This window comes from Oncorhynchus kisutch, unplaced genomic scaffold (genome assembly GCF_002021735.2).
Source record: "Oncorhynchus kisutch isolate 150728-3 unplaced genomic scaffold, Okis_V2 scaffold868, whole genome shotgun sequence".
NCBI lineage: Eukaryota > Metazoa > Chordata > Actinopteri > Salmoniformes > Salmonidae > Oncorhynchus > Oncorhynchus kisutch.
The window spans coordinates 36,976-58,244 of NW_022262813.1; the positions used below are offsets into that span (position 1 = coordinate 36,976).

At 45.7% G+C, this 21,269-nt stretch overlaps 1 protein-coding gene across 1 annotated transcript in view; it reads right to left on the reverse strand.

Moving 5' to 3' along the window:
• LOC109878911 (transducin beta-like protein 3) overlaps nucleotides 1-21,269 on the reverse strand; it is a 27,891-nt gene continuing 6,622 nt past the window's right edge. Inside the window, exons 11-23 of the mRNA XM_031816767.1 lie at nucleotides 19,240-19,381; nucleotides 18,269-18,327; nucleotides 17,694-17,800; nucleotides 17,372-17,507; nucleotides 14,835-15,077; nucleotides 13,573-13,643; nucleotides 12,814-12,970; nucleotides 7,833-7,891; nucleotides 5,662-5,765; nucleotides 4,072-4,143; nucleotides 3,284-3,442; nucleotides 2,102-2,195; nucleotides 1-908 (exon numbers count right to left, since the gene is read on the reverse strand). Of these exons, the coding sequence (XP_031672627.1) occupies nucleotides 485-908; nucleotides 2,102-2,195; nucleotides 3,284-3,442; nucleotides 4,072-4,143; nucleotides 5,662-5,765; nucleotides 7,833-7,891; nucleotides 12,814-12,970; nucleotides 13,573-13,643; nucleotides 14,835-15,077; nucleotides 17,372-17,507; nucleotides 17,694-17,800; nucleotides 18,269-18,327; nucleotides 19,240-19,381 (1,827 nt within the window). The 3' untranslated portion in view covers nucleotides 1-484. The remainder of the gene's footprint in view (nucleotides 909-2,101; nucleotides 2,196-3,283; nucleotides 3,443-4,071; nucleotides 4,144-5,661; nucleotides 5,766-7,832; nucleotides 7,892-12,813; nucleotides 12,971-13,572; nucleotides 13,644-14,834; nucleotides 15,078-17,371; nucleotides 17,508-17,693; nucleotides 17,801-18,268; nucleotides 18,328-19,239; nucleotides 19,382-21,269) is intronic.

Sequence of the window (21,269 nt, forward strand, 5' to 3'; positions counted from 1 at the left end):
TACAAGGCATACATTTTATTCCAGATGCATTTGTAATCATGACAAACAAAATGTTTATGTGGAAGAGCAGGACTGCACAACAACATACAAATATAAAAATTCACAAGCACTGGTTTCTGTTGAAGAATGGGGAAGAAGTTACGGGTAGAGCCTCGACAATTCCTGACCTCTAGTAGCAGGCTTCCACTAGGTACCATTAGTAGGCTTCCAATAGCACCCAGAGTTTTTCCCGATGAGCTAACATGGTGAGGAAAAACTTGTGGCACTATTTATGAAAAATGACACGTTTTTCCAAAATGGCTGCCAGCCAGGCCTATTGACCTCAAAACCAGTTTATTATTAAAGGTCATTCAGGACCTGCTTCTCTGTCTGTCAGTGTCTATAAAGCCACACTGTTGCTCCAGGCAGTGGTCCATGCTGAAGGAGACTCCCGCAGGTTCACACTCAGGCATCCTTAGTGGGCTTGATGTCAGACAGTCTGCTATCAGCTGATGATTGCTTGGAGGGGTGGAAGGGACGCTGCAGACAGGAGGATCTTAGCCTCTGTTTGGTCTCCCCGGTCCTCCTCTCTTGAACTCTCCTCACTGCCAGAGTGATGGTTGCCATTTTCTTTTCCGTTCTGTCCATTTTCTTCCCTTTGTCCCCTGACTGAGGCTTTCCTGGTGATACTGACTTCATCATCATCATCATCATCATCATCATCATCCTCCTCCTCCATGTTGGCCGGGCAGTTGGTATCTTCCTCGAGACCACCATCCTCCTCCGCCTCTCCCTCATTCCATCTCTCCTCTCCATCCCCCTGTTCCTTAGTCCCATCTCCACCCTCACCTGGTCGCTTGTCAATCATGAACAGAGGGTGTGGCACCTGAAGAGAGGTGGTGTCCATCTCCTCATCCTGCGAGTCCATACTGTAAAAGGATATGACATCACACATCAGCAACAAACAACAAAGGAGGTCAAATATCCATATAATTCACGTGTCACACAGACCCATGTTTGCTCTGTCGTATTTCCTGAAGCTGGACTCTAGCTGGATTCTTATTGGGTCTTAAGACCATGTTGAAGAATTAGGCTCTGCTGCATACTTCCTGTCACATCATACATTAGGGTACTGCAGAAGACCTCTTTATGCTTAACCCATGAGAATGACTTTCTAGATAATGACTTCAAATAATCATTCTTCAAACCTGACCTACAGCCTCATTCTTCCAGACGTTTCAGTGTTGATTTACCATATTGGAATTTACTCTCCATGGTACAGTATGTGATTGAACAGCCTCTGATTGATCTCCTGCTGCTTCCAGTACCTGGTTATCGCTGTTAACATTCCTCAATAAGTTTGTTATTCATCATTACAGTGCTGACAAAGCTTATAAACGATGTCCCAAATGGCACCATATTCCCTATGTAGTGCACTACTTTAGACCAGAGCCCTAGTGAAAAGCAGTGCACTTGTATATAGGCAATAGGGTGCCATTTGGGAAGCAGCCATAGAGAGGGAATGTGGTTTCAGAATGAAGTCTACTACAGTACTTACAGTAAAAACCTCAGTTTGGTTACACAGGTATTGGTCTCAAACCACAGATATGTGAAAGTCATCTCTCTTGCCCAGATACATTCCTATGAACGACAACAGCCATTGTTCTAGACTCAGATTAGATCTAGAGCAACCTTCGCGTGGCATACTGTCAACGCTGATAGGTCGGATGACTGTGTCTTGCTACGAAATTACTTAGAAGGCTACAAGGAAACATGAAATCAAACAATTGAACATGTCTTTCACTTCAGAGAAGCGAATCCTAACAATTGCTTAAGTCGAATTTCCACTTCAGTCAAAGCAATGATATTGATGGAAGACTAAGTGAAACACACTTAAGTGTATGTTAGAATCTGTTTTAGGGCGAATCCTGTCATCGCTATCAATCCCTATTAAAATAAACTCGAAACAATGAAATGTGTTTTTTTATTCTGAATCTTTCTAAAAGCAATGTATTTGAAAAAACATTTGAAAGTCATTAGGCAAGGCTGTGTAGTGTTAGTATAAGCCCTGGATTGTGATTGGTGGGTGTTGTGTTTAAGGCCCTCCCCTGGTCACCCTCACCTGGCTGGAGCTCCTGTCACTCTCATCTTCTGCCACATGTAGTCCAGGAACATGGAGGCCTGCAGCAGACGGCCTATCCTTTGCATGTGCCTCTCTGCGGGGACGAAGTGTCAAATCAAACAAGGGAACTGTATCAACAAACACGTAAAGATGCGCACACACAATCAGCAGACACCATCACTAACACACACAATCAGCAGACACCATCACTAACACACACAATCAGCAGACAGCATCACTAACATACACAATCAGCATCACTAACATACACAATCAGCATCACTAACACACACAATCAGCGGACACCATCACTAACACACAATCAGCAGACACCATCACTAACACACACAAACACACAATCAGCAGACACCATCACTAACACACACAATCCGCAGACAGCATCACTAGCACACACAATCAGCAGACACCATCAATAACACACACAATCAGCAGACACCATCAATAACACACACAAACAGCAGACAGCATCACTAACACACACAAACACACAATCAGCAGACAGCATCACTAACACACACAATCAGCAGACAGCATCACTAACACACACAATCAGCAGACAGCATCACTAACACACACAATCAGCAGACAGCATCACTAACACACACAATCAGCAGACAGCATCACTAACACACACAATCAGCAGACAGCATCACTAACACACACAATCAGGAGACAGCATCACTAACACACACAATCAGGAGACAGCATCACTAACACACACAATCAGCAGACACCATCACTAACACACACAATCAGCAGACACCATCACTAACACACACAATCAGCAGACACCATCACTAACACACACAATCAGCAGACACCATCACTAACACACACAATCAGCAGACACCATCACTAACACACACAATCAGCAGACACCATCACTAACACACACAATCAGCAGACACCATCACTAACACACACAATCAGCAGACACCATCACTAACACACACAATCAGCAGACACCATCACTAACACACACAATCAGCAGACACCATCACTAACACACACAATCAGCGGACACTTTCTCTGGCATCAGTGGTTTGATTCCTTCACTATTATTCAGAAATTAAAACATCATACATCATCTGCATGGAGGTAGTTGTCACGTCTGGCATGAGTCTATACATCAATGTGACTAACACACACACCCCACCTCACCAGTGTAAGGTATGAGTCCCTCCAGGTGTGCGCGTGCTCCTTGGTACTGGAGCAGCTCTTCAGGGGAAAGGTGTGTGAGCATCACCTGGATCACAGCCTGGGCGTCCAGACAGCTCCGGGCGTTGGTGTTCCACACAGCACAGTAGCGCAGCATAGACTCTGGGGGGGAGGGGGGAGTAGAGAGAGTCAAGGTTAGGATCACACGGACCATTAACATACCAGGAACTTTATCACGGGCCATTACCATACACTGAGCTTTATCACAGGCCATTACCATACACAGAGCTTTATCACGGGCCCTTACCATACACAGAGCTTTATCACGGGCCCTTACCATACACAGAGCTTTATCACGGGCCCTTACCATACACAGAGCTTTATCACGGGCCCTTACCATACACAGAGCTTTATCACGGGCCCTTACCATACACAGAGCTTTATCACGGGCCCTTACCATACACAGAGCTTTATCACGGACCGTTACCATACACAGAGCTTTATCACGGGCCATTACCATACACAGAGCTTTATCACGGGCCCTTACCATACACAGAGCTTTATCACGGGCCCTTACCATACACAGAGCTTTATCACGGGCCCTTACCATACACAGAGCTTTATCACGGACCGTTACCATACACAGAGCTTTATCACGGGCCATTACCATGTGGCTCCATCACTATATTGAATACCCACCAAGCACAAAACGTTTTCAGAATGTTCTGCAACGTAGTAAAAACGTTTTTTTGGGGGCCAGCTTAGTATATCCCAATCCTTTCTGACCTCACCTTTCTGGTCCTGACGCAGCTTCAGCACAGTCTTCTCCAGCTGCTTAGCACCATCTTCCCCCTGGCGGATCGCTAGAGGCCACACAGGAAAGTCACGAGTTCACAGACAGTACACACAGAGTAACCCACATCAGATATAGAAGCCTATGATCCTGGCACACATAACCAGGGTCATGGTACACCATACATAACCTAAGTTCAATGGCCAGTCTATTAAAGACTTACATAACTGCAACTTTCCCTACAAACTGCATTACTTTTGACCAGAGCTCTATGGTGAGCAAAAGTAGTGCACTAGATAGTAAATAGGGTGCTATTTGGGATAAACATGGAACCCTAGTCTCTCCCATACAGTTATTTTAATGGATTTTAACACTAGAAGTGCCGAGGCAGTCATTTTAACTACATATGAATTTAAAATGTGTATATACATATGCCATTTTTAAAGCCATTACCCTTCAGTTCTTGACTTGTCCTAAATAAGTATTTTTAACACACGTATGTTATATGTTGTTAGAATTTCAATATGTTAAACAGAATGTGTTCTAAGTAGTTTTAAGAGGACATGTTGTTTTGGAGCTGCACTAGTGTGTTGACCATATACACATGATGTTCCCAACACCAAAATGCCTAAACACTGAGTACGTGAACACTCCTGTGTTTATAAACTGTACCTTCATTTAGCACAGAACCTGATCTCTCTCAGGCCATGTTCAATAGGCACGAGACGGAAGTAAACGGCCCGAGACGGAAGTAAACGGCCCGAGACGGAAGTAAACGGCCCGAGACGGAAGTAAACGGCCCGAGACGGAAGTAAACGGCCCTAGACGGAAGTAAACGGCCCGAGACGGAAGTAAACGGCCCGAGACGGGCTGGTACTATCGGAACTTGTAAAATAAGAAATCTAATTCTTGTTGTGCAACGTTTTGCCCTAATGAACACCACCCAGTCTCTCTCATCCATGATCAATACAAGGAATGTCTAAAACAAGTATGTTCCAATCTTCTTTGTTTTGATAAACAAACACCAAAGTGTACCTATGCACAACTATCTATGTTTTGGCTCAGAAGAAGGTCAATGTAGGGAACATAAAGGCCTGGAATGTGGGTAGAGTGATTTATTTGCTCCATTTAGTCTATTTGCCTCGAAGGCCTTGGTGTCAGACTGTCAGAGGACCTGTCTGTATGCAGGTCACGTCATCCATTAACTTAATGACAGAGAGGTTTAGAGAGTCTGAACTGGTTACTGAGTAATGTTGCTCTAAGTAGTCCTCGTTATGTAGAGTTCCCACAGGTCTAGTCTACACTAGTGCCTGGAGGACTGAGGGAGTACTACAGAGGAAACAGTAGGATAATAGGTAGTGACAGGGTGGAAGGTGAGTGACAACATTAGCAATGTGGAACCCAGCAGCTATTTCTGGAGATGTGAGGAAGAATCTGGATGATCAACATGCTGTATGTACAGTGTGGAGAAAACATGTGAGAGACTAGAGACAGAGGGTAGAGAAATGTACCTTTGATGACGTGGAGCACGGTGTGTGTGTGGATGTGTAGTAGGATATAGAAGAAGCGAGAGAGGACAGAACTATACCTTTAATGACTTTGAGCACAGTGTGTGGCTGGTCCAGGGAGATGGCCAGGCCCAGAGCCTTCAGGTACTTCTTCTCATGAAGCAGGTTAGACAGCTCCTGTTTCCTGCACAACACAACAACACACCACTACATCTGAAAGTAGAAAAAAAACGGGTCTGCGTTCATTACGCACAAAACAGGACTGGGACAGTGAGGGACCACCTGGATCTGTCCAATAAGAAACGCACATCTTTGTTTCCCATTGCAAAACGTCTTAAAACGTTACCGTGCCCTAATAAACACAACCCAGAAAAGACGCACAAACACGCGCATGCAACTCCTATGGTCATTGTCATATTATTTCTCTCTCTGGCATCAGTGGTTTGATTCCTTCACTATTATTCAGAAATTAAAACATCATACATCATCTGCAAAGAGGTCAGTCCATAGGAGTTGCTGTCTTCTCCTAAATGTTAAGGAATCAGATGAAGTGGCAGCGACGTTCAGAAACAAGATATATTACACGCTCATCGTCACACACCAGCTCTTTATTTAGCCGGAGGCTGTTTCCTTAAGACAGAGGTAGAATTTCTGCAGCCATTAGCTCAGCTGGGTGGTCCATGCACAGAGGTACACTATAGTGTATGAGAAACCAGTGGTTGGTGGACAGTCTTATCAATCCCCGTGGTTATCCTTACATATGGTTCCAGACAACAGGTCGTGACTTTTAAAAGGAACACTAACAGGTGGACCAAAGGAAGACAACATTTCTATGCCTGGACCTCCACCACTCCGTGTGTGTGTGTGTGAGATTAGAAGTATGTAAATAGGACATGTTATCCACCTGGACTTCTGACCTCTAGTGTGGTTAGGCAGTGGGCAAACATTGGTCTAACAAACCCTTGATCTGTAGATATTGATCAGCTGTTGGAAGAAAGAAAGTGGGTCATAGTGGTTAAACTCAGAATACTAACCCCCTCACCAACCACAATCCTAAACTAAACCACTGACCCTAGTTTAACCACTGACCCTAAAGTGAACCGCTGATACTAAAATTAACCAATGACCCTAGTTTAACCACTGACCCTAAAGTGAAATGCTGACACTAAAATTAACCATTGACCCTAGTTTAACCACTGACCCTAAAGTGAAATGCTGACACTAAAATTAACCATTGACCCTAGTTTAACCACTGACACTAAAATTGACCATTGACCCTAAAGTGAAATGCTGACACTAAAATTAACCATTGACCCTAGTTTAACCACGGACACTAAAATTGACCATTGACCCTAAAGTGAAATGCTGACACTAAAATTAACCATTGACCCTAGTTTAACCACGGACACTAAAATTGACCATTGACCCTAAAGTGAAATGCTGACACTAAAATTAACCATTGACCCTAGTTTAACCACTGACCCTAAAGTGAAATGCTGACACTAAATTAACCATTGACCCTAGTTTAACCACTGACCCTAAAGTGAAATGCTGACACTAAAATTAACCATTGACCCTAGTTTAACCACTGACCCTAAACTGACCACTGAAAGTAAACCAAATTCCAGTTCCAAATTGTCCTCATTGAAAAGCATTGAATAATTGGAATTTCAGTGCATTTGCTGAACCACCTACATTTAAAACCTATATGCACTGTATGTCCCAAGCAGAAAATCAAACCCTCAACCTTTGTCTATCAGCACAATGCTCCAACCAACTGAACCATCTGTACTAAAGGATGTTTTAATGCCCAGTTGATATCTGTATCGAAGGTGAAGGATGTTTAATGCCCAGTTGATATCTGTATCGAAGGTGAAGGATGTTTTAATGCCCAGTTGATATCTGTATCGAAGGTGAAGGATGTTTTAATGCCCAGTTGATATCTGTATCGAAGGCTGAAGGATGTTTTAATGCCCAGTTGATATCTGTATCGAAGGTGAAGGATGTTTTAATGCCCAGTTGATATCTGTATCGAAGGTGAAGGATGTTTTAATGCCCAGTTGATATCTGTATCGAAGGTGAAGGATGTTTTAATGCCCAGTTGATATCTGTATCGAAGGTGAAGGATGTTTTAATGCCCAGTTGATATCTGTATCGAAGGTGAAGGATGTTTAATGCCCAGTTGATATCTGTATCGAAGGTGAAGGATGTTTTAATGCCCAGTTGATATCTGTATCGAAGGTGAACTCACTTGAGTATCTGGTCTTCCTGCTTCGCCTGCTCCTCTGCCTGCTCCACCTCGGTCACGTCCTACAGGGGTAAGGCACACACAATACATTTATCATGTCACTCATTCAATTGATACAACAACATAACTGTCTGGCTAAGTAACAGTTCTAGATTTGCCATACAAATATACCCCCAGTTTTAAAGACATATAGCATCTAGTTTAAAACTTAACCTGAATCACTAGAAGATCTAGGATGGGTGTGACAATAGTTGGAATAGTTGGAGTACCAAGACACTCACTAAGCTAATTTACATTAACTCAGTATTCACACCTTTCATGAATCCTTTTCATAAAGATCTGAAACGCAATGGATATCACAGCCAAGTTCAAAATCCAGTCTGGTGTCATTTCTGAATCGTTCTTGGCATGAAGTGGCACACGAGGCGTTGCCTGGTTTCATTAGCTTCGAGGAACACTTATGTAACAGGCTGAATTCCCATCTTTCATAATACAGGCAGGTATGCAGCATACAAAACAATGGGTGACCATCTCCATGACTACTTTTTACCACTGCATCCTGGCAGATGGAGGTGTTATATAGACCGCATGAAGACCTTTATTTACCACTGCACCCTGGCAGATGGAGGTGTTATATAGACCGCATGAAGACCTTTATTTACCACTGCACCCTGGCAGATGGAGGTGTTATATAGACCGCATGAAGACCTGTATTTACCACTGCACCCTGGCAGATGGAGGTGTTATATAGACCGCATGAAGACCTTTATTTACCACTGCACCCTGGCAGATGGAGGTGTTATATAGACCGCATGAAGACCTTTATTTACCACTGCACCCTGGCAGATGGAGGTGTTATATAGACCGCATGAAGACCTTTATTTACCACTGCATCCTGGCAGATGGAGGTGTTATATAGACCGCGTGAAGACCTTTATTTACCACTGCATCCTGGCAGATGGAGGTGTTATATAGACCGCGTGAAGACCTTTATTTACCACTGCACCCTGGCAGATGGAGGTGTTATATAGACCGCATGAAGACCTTTATTTACCACTGCACCCTGGCAGATGGAGGTGTTATATAGACCGCATGAAGACCTTTATTTACCACTGCACCCTGGCAGATGGAGGTGTTATATAGACCGCATGAAGACCTTTATTTACCACTGCACCCTGGCAGATGGAGGTGTTATATAGACCGCATGAAGACCTTTATTTACCACTGCATCCTGGCAGATGGAGGTGTTATATAGACCGCGTGAAGACCTTTATTTACCACTGCATCCTGGCAGATGGAGGTGTTATATAGACCGCGTGAAGACCTTTATTTACCACTGCACCCTGGCAGATGGAGGTGTTATATAGACCGCATGAAGACCTTTATTTACCACTGCACCCTGGCAGATGGAGGTGTTATATAGACCGCATGAAGACCTTTATTTACCACTGCACCCTGGCAGATGGAGGTGTTATATAGACCGCATGAAGACCTTTATTTACCACTGCACCCTGGCAGATGGAGGTGTTATATAGACCGCATGAAGACCTGTATTTACCACTGCACCCTGGCAGATGGAGGTGTTATATAGACCGCATGAAGACCTGTATTTACCACTGCACCCTGGCAGATGGAGGTGTTATATAGACCGCATGAAGACCTGTATTTACCACTGCACCCTGGCAGATGGAGGTGTTATATAGACCGCATGAAGACCTTTATTTACCACTGCACCCTGGCAGATGGAGGTGTTATATAGACCGCGTGAAGACCTTTATTTACCACTGCACCCTGGCAGATGGAGGTGTTATATAGACCGCATGAAGACCTTTATTTACCACTGCATCCTGGCAGATGGAGGTGTTATATAGACCGCATGAAGACCTTTATTTACCACTGCATCCTGGCAGATGGAGGTGTTATATAGACCGCATGAAGACCTTTATTTACCACTGCACCCTGGCAGATGGAGGTGTTATATAGACCGCATGAAGACCTTTATTTACCACTGCACCCTGGCAGATGGAGGTGTTATATAGACCGCATGAAGACCTTTATTTACCACTGCACCCTGGCAGATGGAGGTGTTATATAGACCGCATGAAGACCTTTATTTACCACTGCATCCTGGCAGATGGAGGTGTTATATAGACCGCATGAAGACCTTTATTTACCACTGCATCCTGGCAGATGGAGGTGTTATATAGACCGCATGAAGACCTTTATTTACCACTGCACCCTGGCAGATGGAGGTGTTATATAGACCGCATGAAGACCTTTATTTACCACTGCATCCTGGCAGATGGAGGTGTTATATAGACCGCATGAAGACCTTTATTTACCACTGCACCCTGGCAGATGGAGGTGTTATATAGACCGCATGAAGACCTTTATGCAGAGGTCCCTCACGTGCACACAAACACGTGCTTGCACACACACGTGCCAACTCCTATGGTCATTGTCATATTTTTTTTCTATTTTTCTCTCTGGCATCAGTGGTTTGATTCCTTCACTATTACTATTAGAAATTAAAACATCATAAATCGTCTGCAGAGTTAGCGGTCACGTCTGGAGTTACTATGACAATAGGAGTTGTCTTCTCCTAAACATCAAGGAATCAGATGAAGTGGCTGTAACATACAGCACATGATACAGTACAGTCATTGCCACATCAGCTTTTCACTTGATGTTTCCTTAAGGTACAATATCTGTAGAATAACCACAGCCATGAGGTCAGCTGGGTGGCAATGCTTCCAAATCATCATCATGAAACCTGTCACCAATGCCTAGGGGAGTTATACCTGGAAATGACATGGTACTCACTGAGGTTAACAGGAAGTAATGCAATGGTATGAGCTCTTTCCATGACATAGACTGAAGTGAAGGTTAGTGTTTGATAAGATTAAAGACTCTCTCGGGGAACCACTTCACTCCCTGCTGGCTTCAATGCTTCCTCTCTCTGTGCCTCTCCTTTTCCCCCTTCATTACAGCCTGACTCACCACCGTCTCACTACAAAGAACATTTATTTTGTTATGAGATCTTATAGTAGCCAATCTTTTGATTATAGCTAGGTTCATTTCAGTCAACTACTCCTGCTGGGGGTCAGGCTCTGTTCAACGTTAGCTTCTAACTTCATCCTTCTAGCCGGCTAGCTACCGGGCTAATAACCAGAGCCCTTACCAGGCTAGACATCTCACTGAAGTATCAGCGACTATTTACCAGTTGTACACTCATGCTCTGAGAGGCAGGGAGGGGTTGTTTGGTGGGTGTCTGTTGACACGGCAGGAGTTGAGGGAGGTTAAAATCATTTCCACTGTCAGCAGAGTCTCTCCGCTACATGCCACTGTAGGTCTGGGCTGAGGTAGTTGATTTCACCTCTCGGCCCATGCTATGTCGTGGGTAGTGTTTCCCGTTGGACAGAGTAGTGAATGAATGCACTGCTAACAAGGCAAATCTGGGGGAGCAGGCGAACATAACGAGCATGATGAATCATTCATGATTCCAGTCATTCTCCCGATAATTACATTTTTAAAAAGGTTATCAAACGCTATTTCACAAATAAAAAGGTGCGTAAACAGTGTTTACCCTCCACTACATCCCTGGTTGGATTGTTTACCCTCCACTACATGCCTGGTTGGATTGTTTACCCTCCACTACATGCCTGGTTGGATCTAGCAAAACACAGTCAATATCTTGCCAGGCAGGATCGAATCTACATTTCCCGGCATTTTAGCTATGTGACGTTTGGTGGCGTCTAATCAGTCAGCTCTGTACCGGCCTGGCTAAGTGGCAGTGTTCATTTGACCTTTATTTAACTAGGCAAGTCAGTTAAGGACAAATTCTTATTTTCAATGACGGCCTAGGAACAGTGGGTTAACTGCCTTTTTCAGGGGCTAACAGAGTTTAACCTTGTCAGCTCAGGGATTTGATCTTGCAACCTTTCGGTTACTGGCCCAACGCTCTAACCACTAGGCTACCTGCCGCCCAGTGTGGGTGGAATGAGAGAGCTCACCTGGCAACTAGAGCACGAGACAGGGATGGAAATAAAACTCGGTAGTCTGCCTGGAAATTAATTTGCAAGACCAATACATTTTTCATATTTCATCATTTTCTGTTCTCCTTTCAGTACCAACTTGAGAAAATGTCATATTTTCAAGGTATTCCAGTACTTCAATTTCAGAGTGCCAAATTCATGTACTTTAAGCACCTTGTGTGAACCTTGTTGGACTCAGCCAGGACACAGGAAATGGAGCTGGCAATGCTCCTATCACAGGTTTTTATAGGGGCAATACAGCTGGTTATCTACTAATTTACAGGTTAAGAGTCTGACTAATAGCATTTCTAGTAATTATATTTCTATGGTGTCGGTATAGGCAGATACGTCTCATTCTAAGGCCTCCTCCCTCATGGATCTACCCCAGGCAGATACGTCTCATTCTAAGGCCTTGTCCCTCATGGATCTACCCCAGGCAGATACGTCTCATTCTAAGGCCTCATCCCTCATGGATCTACCCCAGGCAGATAAGTGTCATTCTAAGGCCTTGTCCCTCATGGATCTACCCCAGGCAGATAAGTGTCATTCTAAGGCCTTGTCCCTCATGGATCTACCCCAGGCAGATACGTCTCATTCTAAGGCCTTGTCCCTCATGGATCTACCCCAGGCAGATACGTCTCATTCTAAGGCCTTGTCCCTCATGGATCTACCCCAGGCAGATACGTCTCATTCTAAGGCCTTGTCCCTCATGGATCTACCCCAGGCAGATAAGTGTCATTCTAAGGTGTTGGTGGGAGACTTTGAAGCACTTTGTGACAACTGCTGATGAAAAAAGGGCTTTTGAAATAGATTTGACTGACTGACTGACTGGTTGGTGGATTAATTGACTTACAGTATATGTACTATATTAACCAGGTCATAATGTGGTTTCCAACTGGACAAGCTTTACATGCATTTCTAATTATTCAAACTCAAGGGCCAGTACTGACCGTCCACACAGTGATGTTGGAGTCGGCCGAGGCGGTGACAACGCGGTCGTCCTTCCTGGTGGCGTGGAGGCCCCACACCTTGTCCTGGTGGGCATCCAGCGTCTTTACACACTCGTTGGTCTTGATGGTCCACAGCTTGACCAGCCCATCTGACCCACTGGAGAGAGAGAGAGACAGAGAGGAGGGAAGAGACAGAGAGGAGGGAAGAGACAGAGAGGAGGGAAGAGACAGAGAGGAGGGAAGAGACAGAGAGGAGGGAAGAGACAGAGAGGAGGGAAGAGACAGAGAGGAGGGAAGAGACAGAGAGGAGGGAAGAGACAGAGAGGAGGGAAGAGACAGAGACAGAGAGGAGGGAAGAGACAGAGAGAGAGGAGGGAAGAGAGATGGGCAGAGAGGAAAAAAGGGAAAGAGAGCGAGAGAGGTGAGCAGAGCGAGAGAGGGGCGAGCAGAGGGGGAGAGGGGCGAGCAGAGCGAGAGAGGGGCGAGCAGAGGGGGAGAGGGGCGAGCAGAGCGAGAGAGGGGCGAGCAGAGGGGGAGAGGGGCGAGCAGAGCGAGAGAGGGGCGAGCAGAGCGAGAGAGGGGCGAGCAGAGGGGGAGAGGGGCGAGCAGGGGGAGAGAAAGAGAGACTCAAAAGATTGAGAGGGTGGGAGAGAGATGTGGTTTAAGGGAAAAACAGTATAACCAACACTTGGGATGTGATATTGGCATGCTACCATGAGAAAGAAGGATAAAAAAAACACAAAATAGTGTGTGTCGTACCTTGTGAGTAGCTGAGTCCCTCTGCTCACAAAGATGAGCTTCAGCACAGAGGCATCGTGGCCTTCAAACGTCTACAAGACACAACATGTCACTTCAGTTTCACCGTCAGAGAATGCCCAGATATAACTTCAATTGCTTCCACTAGGGCACGTATTCAAAATGCGTCAGTGAGTAGGAGTGCTGATCTGAGATCAGGTCCTCACTGTCCATATCTTATTCATTACGAGCTAAAAGGCAAACCTGATCCAAGATCAGCACCATGAATACGGGCCCACGCCGCACGTGCACTTTGAGCAGGTTGGCATTTATTGTGATTGACTCATGTACTTGGCAGCTCTGCGGGGTAGTCACTAGCTGGCACTGACACAGACAAATCAGATTTTAAACATAACCTTTTTACAATATAGCCCATTTTTACTTTTGCCGCTGGCCCATCTAGCGGAAATCGCTCTGTTCTGCCTCCAGGACAAGACGGATGACAATAAACGTCAACCTGCGAACTTTGAGGCCATTCATTTGTGACAGAGCAAAAGGCTATATTGGATTTCCGGTGAGAGGTTCATTAAAAAGACTAGCGGTTGTTTTAGATAACATTTGAGGATACTGTACATAACAAACCAAGGCACGTCATTTCATCAGGTTCTGTTGTTCCTGTGTTCCAGAACAGTTCCATACAGGAGACCATGACTGTTCAAAGAAAGAGTCACCCACAAAGGGCAGAAAGGATATCGTGGGAGGTTGAACAAGTTGAACACAACCTCCCTCCATGAGCCATTATATTAGTGCATAAAGCTACTATGTGGTGATAACGTCATCGACTAACAATTGTCACGATCACTCACAACTAACATTCAATACACATTTCATTTGGTTTTAAATGGTTTGACGAGTGTTCGGGAGTGCCAAGGTAGTGGAGGAACTAAAATGGGGATAATTATCTCATACCTACTGTACGAGGGAAATGAGCAATTGATGAGCAACATTAAAACATGTCAATTCATACAAATAAAATAATTACAAACACACACACACACACACACACACGCAAACTAGCAATCATACACGCAAACTAGCAATCATACACGCAAACTAGCAATCATACACGCAAACTAGCAATCATACACGCAAACTAGCAATCATACACGCAAACTAGCAATCATACACGCAAACTAGCAATCATACACGCAAACTAGCAATCATACACGCAAACTAGCAATCATACACGCACACCGCTACCTCCACCCTCACCACCCCTCACCCACCTTGAGGCAGCTGAAGTCGTGGAGGCTCCAGAGCTTGACAGAGCCGTCGGCTGAGGAGGATGCCAGCACCTGGTCCATGGGAGAGAACTGGACACACCAGACCCCCCGGCGGTGGCCCCGGAACACCCCCAGGAGGGCCAGGTCAGCCCCGGGGGCCCCCAGGGACCAGAGCTTGGCCAGGCGGTCCTGGGAACCAGACACCAAGAGCTTGTCGTTGGGGGACACTGCCACGCTGTTCACATCCTGGGGCGGGAGGGGGAGAGACAGAATGAGAGAGATGGAAGGTTATGGGGTCAGTGTGACAGAGCAGGGATGAAAACAAAGGGGAAATTACAAAGTGACAGATGACAAATAGAAAGTGGGGTTAAAAGAAGTAGAGAGGGGTTGGAGAGGAAGAGGGTGGGCAGGGGGAGAGGATGGGGAATAGGAGGGTGAGAGACAGGGAGGAACAAGACCCACCAAACACATAGTCCTTACTTCCTTCTCAAGTATACATTTCACAGAACAGGCACCCACGTTATACATAGAAACCTCAAACCATCTGTGTTGTGAGTGCATTTGTATGACAACAATAGTTCATACAGACAAAGGAGCCCACAACAGGGGACTTTGACTTCCTTATGAGGAAAGCCTTATATATATTCCCATCACAGTGAACAAATCAAGCACCTGAGTCACCAGACAAACAGTCTTATCACTACAGCGTATCTGTCTGTTTACCGACCAGTATGGTGCACCTGTGGACGTGCTTCTAGACACGTGTTACTGTGTGCACATGCTTGTGTGTCCTTGTGTTTGTGCGTGTGGGTATTTGTCTGTACAGGTATATGTCCTTGTGTACATGCTTGAATGAATGCATGTATGTATGTATGTATGTATGTATGTATGTATGCGTGTACAGTTGAAGTCGGAAGTTTACATATACTTAGATTGGAGTCATTAAAACTTGTTTTTCAACCACTCCACAAATTTCTTGTCAACAAACTATAGTTTTGGCAAGTCGGTTAGGACATCTACTTTGTGCATGACACAAGTAAATTTTCCAACAATTGTTGAGACAGATTATTTCACTGTATCCCAATTCCAGTGGGTCAGAAGTTTACATACACTACGTTGACTGTGTCTTTAAACAGCTTAGACAATTCCAGAAAATTATGTCATGGCTTTAGAAGCTTCTGATAGGCTAATTGACATCATTTGAGTCAATTGGAGGTGTACCTGTGGATGTATTTTAAGGCCTATCTTCAAACTCAGTGCCTCTTTGCTTGACATTATGAGAAGATCATAAGAAATCAGCCTAGACCTCAGAAAAACAATTGAAAACCTCCAAGTCTGGTTCATCCTTGGGAGCAATTTCCAAAAGCCTGAAGGTACCACGTTCATCTGTACAAACAATAGTACGCAAGTATAAACACCATGGGACCACGCAGCCATCATACCGCTCAGGAAAGAGACGCGTTCTGTCTCCTAGAGATGAATGTACTTTGGTGCGAAAAGTGCAAACAATCCCAGAACAACAGCAAAGGAACTTGTGAAGATGCTGGAGGAAACAGGTACAAAAGTATCTATATCCACAGTCAAATGAGTCCTATATCAACATAACCTGAAAGGCCACTCAGCAAGGAAGAAGCCACTGCTCCAAAACCACCATAAAAAAGGTAGACTACGGTTTGCAACTGCACATGGGGACAAACATCATACTTTTTGGAGAAATGTCCTCTGGTCTGATGAAACAAAAATAGAACTGTTTAGCCATAATGACCATTGTTATGTTTGGAGGAAAAAGGGGGAGGCTTGCAAGCCGAAGAACACCATCCCAACCGTGAAGCACGGGGGTGGCAGCATCATGTTATGGGGGTGCTTTGTTGCAGGAGGGACTGGTGCACTTCACAAAATAGATGGCATCATGAGGGAGGGAAATGATGTGGATATATTGAAGCAACATTTGCTTGGTCGCAAATGGGTCTTCCAATTGGCAAATGACCCCAAGCATACTTCCAAAGTTGTAGCAAAATGGCTTAAAAGACAACAAAGTCAAAGTATTGGAGTGGCCATCACAAAGCCCTGACCTCAATACTATAGAAAATTTGTGGGCAGAACTGAAAAAGTATGTGCCAGCAGGGAGGCCTACAAACATGATTCAGTTACACCAGCTCTGTCAGGAGGAATGGGCCAACATTCACCAAACTTATTGTGGGAAGCTTGTGGAAGGCTACCCAAAACATTTGACCCAAGTTAAACAATTTAAAGGCAATACACTCAATTAGTATTTGGTAGCATGTAAACTTCTGACCCATTGGGAATGTGATGAAAGAAATAAAAGCTCAAATAAATCACTCTACTATTATTCTGACATTTCACATTCTTAAAATAAAGTGGTGATCCTATCTGACCTAAGACAGGGAATTTTTACTAGGTATGAATGTCAGGAATTGTGAAAAACTGAGTTTAAATGTATTAGGCGAAGGTGTATGTAAACTTCCGACTTCAACTGTATGTATAATGCTTGAATGTATATGTGCGCGCGCATGTCATACTTTGTCGTGTGCCTTCTCTGTGACCCGGGCGGTCAGCTGGAACATGTCACCGTCTGTTTCCGGGATGGTCTCTGGGAGATCCCACACCTTGATGGTACAGTCCTGACTACCAGACACCACAAACGACTCCTTCATCCTGAAAGAAAGAGAGAGAGAGAGAAAGACCGATGTAGGATAAGAAAGAAGGATCAGAACGTGCACAAGCAAGAGTGTATGGATGATTAACACATTGGATATTGGCATTCCCAATATAGGAGAAACGTGCATCCACTGTGGGCCTCCAGGGTCAGAACTGAGGAGACCCTGGTGTGTAGTGGTTTACCTGGAGCAGGTGATGGAGCCCACAGCGTTAGCATGGCTGCAGCCCTGGGCCACACAAGACACCTGGCCACTGTCTGGATCCTGTCTCCACACACGCACTGACTTATCCTGGGGGGAAAGAAAGTACAAAATATATTATATGTGAGAGAGAAAGCGAGAGAGAGGGAGAGGACACGGACTTATCCTGTACAGAGAGAGAGGGGACTCTGGTTAGAGGGAGTGTGTGTATTATGTGTGTGTTTGTGCTGTTTTGCCAACTGGCATCAGTGGTTTGATTCCATCACTATTATACAAAAATTAAAACATCATACATCATCTGCACAGAGGTCATTGTCACATTTGGCATAACTATGACCATTGGAGTTGGCAAAAAGGCACAAACAGATCTGGGACCAGGCTAGGGTTCAATAGTATTGATTAGATGATACTGGTTAGTAGAGTGTGTGTGTAGGTATGCATGAAGGTGTTTGTGTACATGTGGATTTCATCCTACTGTGTACGTGAGGATTCCATTCGTAAATGAGGAATGGTGAACATTCCTGATGAAACAAGGAAACCGTCAAGCTGTAGCCTCACCTTTGCACAGCTCACAAACAGGGACCCTTTCTTGAACACGTCGAGTGACAGGACGGTATCTGTGGAGGAGAAAGGAAAGGTCAACCCTTCTGAAAGGTCGAGCCAGGTGATAAAAGAGCAACTCTCAACGTCAGTCAAACCAGACCGACCAGTTACCAAGCTATCACGGTCTCTAATCCTGAATGGCAGAAACTCTGTCTGACTGCTCAGTTTATCAGGTTTCTTAAGCATCTTGTAAATACCTTCACAGCTACAATTTAATTAGAATCCCTCCAATCGCCATGGTTTAGAAAGACTTCCATGGTTCACATACTGTGTATGTTGCATGCTTTCAGGGTGTAGATATTCTACAGACCGGCTGCAGGGTGTAGATATTCTACAGACCGGCTGTAGATATTCTACAGACCCGCTGCAGGGTGTAGATATTCTACAGACCCGCTGCAGGGTGTAGATATTCTACAGACCCGCTGCAAGGTGTAGATATTCTACAGACCCGCTGCAGGGTGTAGATATTCTACAGACCCGCTGCAGGGTGTAGATATTCTACAGACCCGCTGCAGGGTGTAGATATTCTACAGACCCGCTGCAGGGTGTAGATATTCTACAGACCCGCTGCAGGGTGTAGATATTCTACAGACCCACTGCAATGCTGCAAGGTGCCGTTTGGGGATCAGTGTTTCACACAGCAACTCTGCCTCCTGCTGGTCAATCTTCAGAACTTCTATTCAGTGATATACTAGATCATTTGGGTGAAATATTAACTATATGTTGTTGGCATTAATGTTACAACTGGGCTAAAGGGAGCTGCCAGATTCAAAAGAAAAGAACCAGACACTTATTCTGAGAACGTTTATTCTCAGTTTCTAACATTTTAAAAATGTGAATTAGGTTTCCATTCCATCTTCCTACCTGGTGACCACCCCATACAGACAAGCAGAGAGGTGCTGCCCTCTGTTGGTCAGAGGACTCACCTGTGTGTCCGTAGAGGATCTTACAGCTGCTGGTGGCCAGGTCAAACACCTTGAGCTGGGAGCTGTTGGTCGCCACGACAATGTGAGTGTCACCCTTGCCCAGAAACTTCACATCCAGGACCTCATCGTTGAAGCCAACAAACTGGAGGTGGAGAGAGAATATTAGAGAATAACACCAGCAACACAAAATCAAGGCTCTTGATCAAAATAAACGATTGGTAATGTTATCAGTGACCCTCCTGTTGCTGTGTGGTGGAGGGCAGCTGGTAGAAACCTTGTTAACAGTGACCCACGTGTTGCTGTGTGGTGAAGGAGGGCAGCTGGCAGAGACCTTGTTAACAGTGACCCACGTGTTGCTGTGTGGTGAAGGAGGGCAGCTGGCAGAGACCTTGTTAACAGTGACCCACGTGTTGCTGTGTGGTGGAGGGCAGCTGGTAGAGACCTTGTTATCGGTGACCCTCCTGTTGCTGTGTGGTGAAGGAGGGCAGCTGGCAGAGACCTTGTTAACAGTGACCCTCCTGTTGCTGTGTGGTGAAGGAGGGCAGCTGGCAGAGACCTTGTTATCAGTGACACTCCTGTTGCTGTGTGGTGAAGGAGGGCAGCTGGTAGAGACCTTGTTATCGGTGACCCTCCTGTTGCTGTGTGGTGAAGGAGGGCAGCTGGCAGAGACCTTGTTAACAGTGACCCTCCTGTTGCTGTGTGGTGGAGGGCAGCTGGTAGAGACCTTGTTATCAGTGACCCACGTGTTGCTGTGTGGTGAAGGAGGGCAGCTGGCAGAGACCTTGTTAACAGTGACACTCCTGTTGCTGTGTGGTGGAGGGCAGCTGGTAGAGACCTTGTTATCAGTGACACTCCTGTTGCTGTGTGGTGAAGGAGGGCAGCTGGTAGAGACCTTGTTATCAGTGACACTCCTGTTGCTGTGTGGTGGAGGGCAGCTGGTAGAGACCTTGTTATCAGTGACCCACGTGTTGCTGTGTGGTGAAGGAGGGCAGCTGGTAGAGACCTTGTTATCGGTGACCCTCCTGTTGCTGTGTGGTGAAGGAGGGCAGCTGGTAGAGACCTTGTTATCAGTGACACTCCTGTTGCTGTGTGGTGAAGGAGGGCAGCTGGCAGAGACCTTGTTAACAGTGACCCACGTGTTGCTGTGTGGTGAAGGAGGGCAGCTGGTAGAGACCTTGTTATCGGTGACCCTCCTGTTGCTGTGTGGTGAAGGAGGGCAGCTGGTAGAGACCTTGTTATCAGTGACCCTCCTGTTGCTGTGTGGTGAAGGAGGGCAGCTGGCAGAGACCTTGTTAACAGTGACCCACGTGTTGCTGTGTGGTGAAGGAGGGCAGCTGGTAGAGACCTTGTTATCGGTGACCCTCCTGTTGCTGTGTGGTGAAGGAGGGCAGCTGGTAGAGACCTTGTTATCAGTGACCCTCCTGTTGCTGTGTGGTGAAGGAGGGCAGCTGGCAGAGACCTTGTTAACAGTGACCCACGTGTTGCTGTGTGGTGAAGGAGGGCAGCTGGTAGAGACCTTGTTAACAGTGACCCTCCTGTTGCTGTGTGGTGAAGGAGGGCAGCTGGTAGAGACCTTGTTATCGGTGACCCTCCTGTTGCTGTGTGGTGAAGGAGGGCAGCTGGTAGAGACCTTGTTATCGGTGACCCTCCTGTTGCTGTGTGGTGAAGGAGGGCAGCTGGTAGAGACCTTGTTATCAGTGACCCTCCTGTTGCTGTGTGGTGAAGGAGGGCAGCTGGCAGAGACCTTGTTAACAGTGACCCACGTGTTGCTGTGTGGTGAAGGAGGGCAGCTGGTAGAGACCTTGTTATCGGTGACCCTCCTGTTGCTGTGTGGTGAAGGAGGGCAGCTGGTAGAGACCTTGTTATCAGTGACCCTCCTGTTGCTGTGTGGTGAAGGAGGGCAGCTGGCAGAGACCTTGTTAACAGTGACCCACGTGTTGCTGTGTGGTGAAGGAGGGCAGCTGGTAGAGACCTTGTTATCGGTGACCCTCCTGTTGCTGTGTGGTGAAGGAGGGCAGCTGGTAGAGACC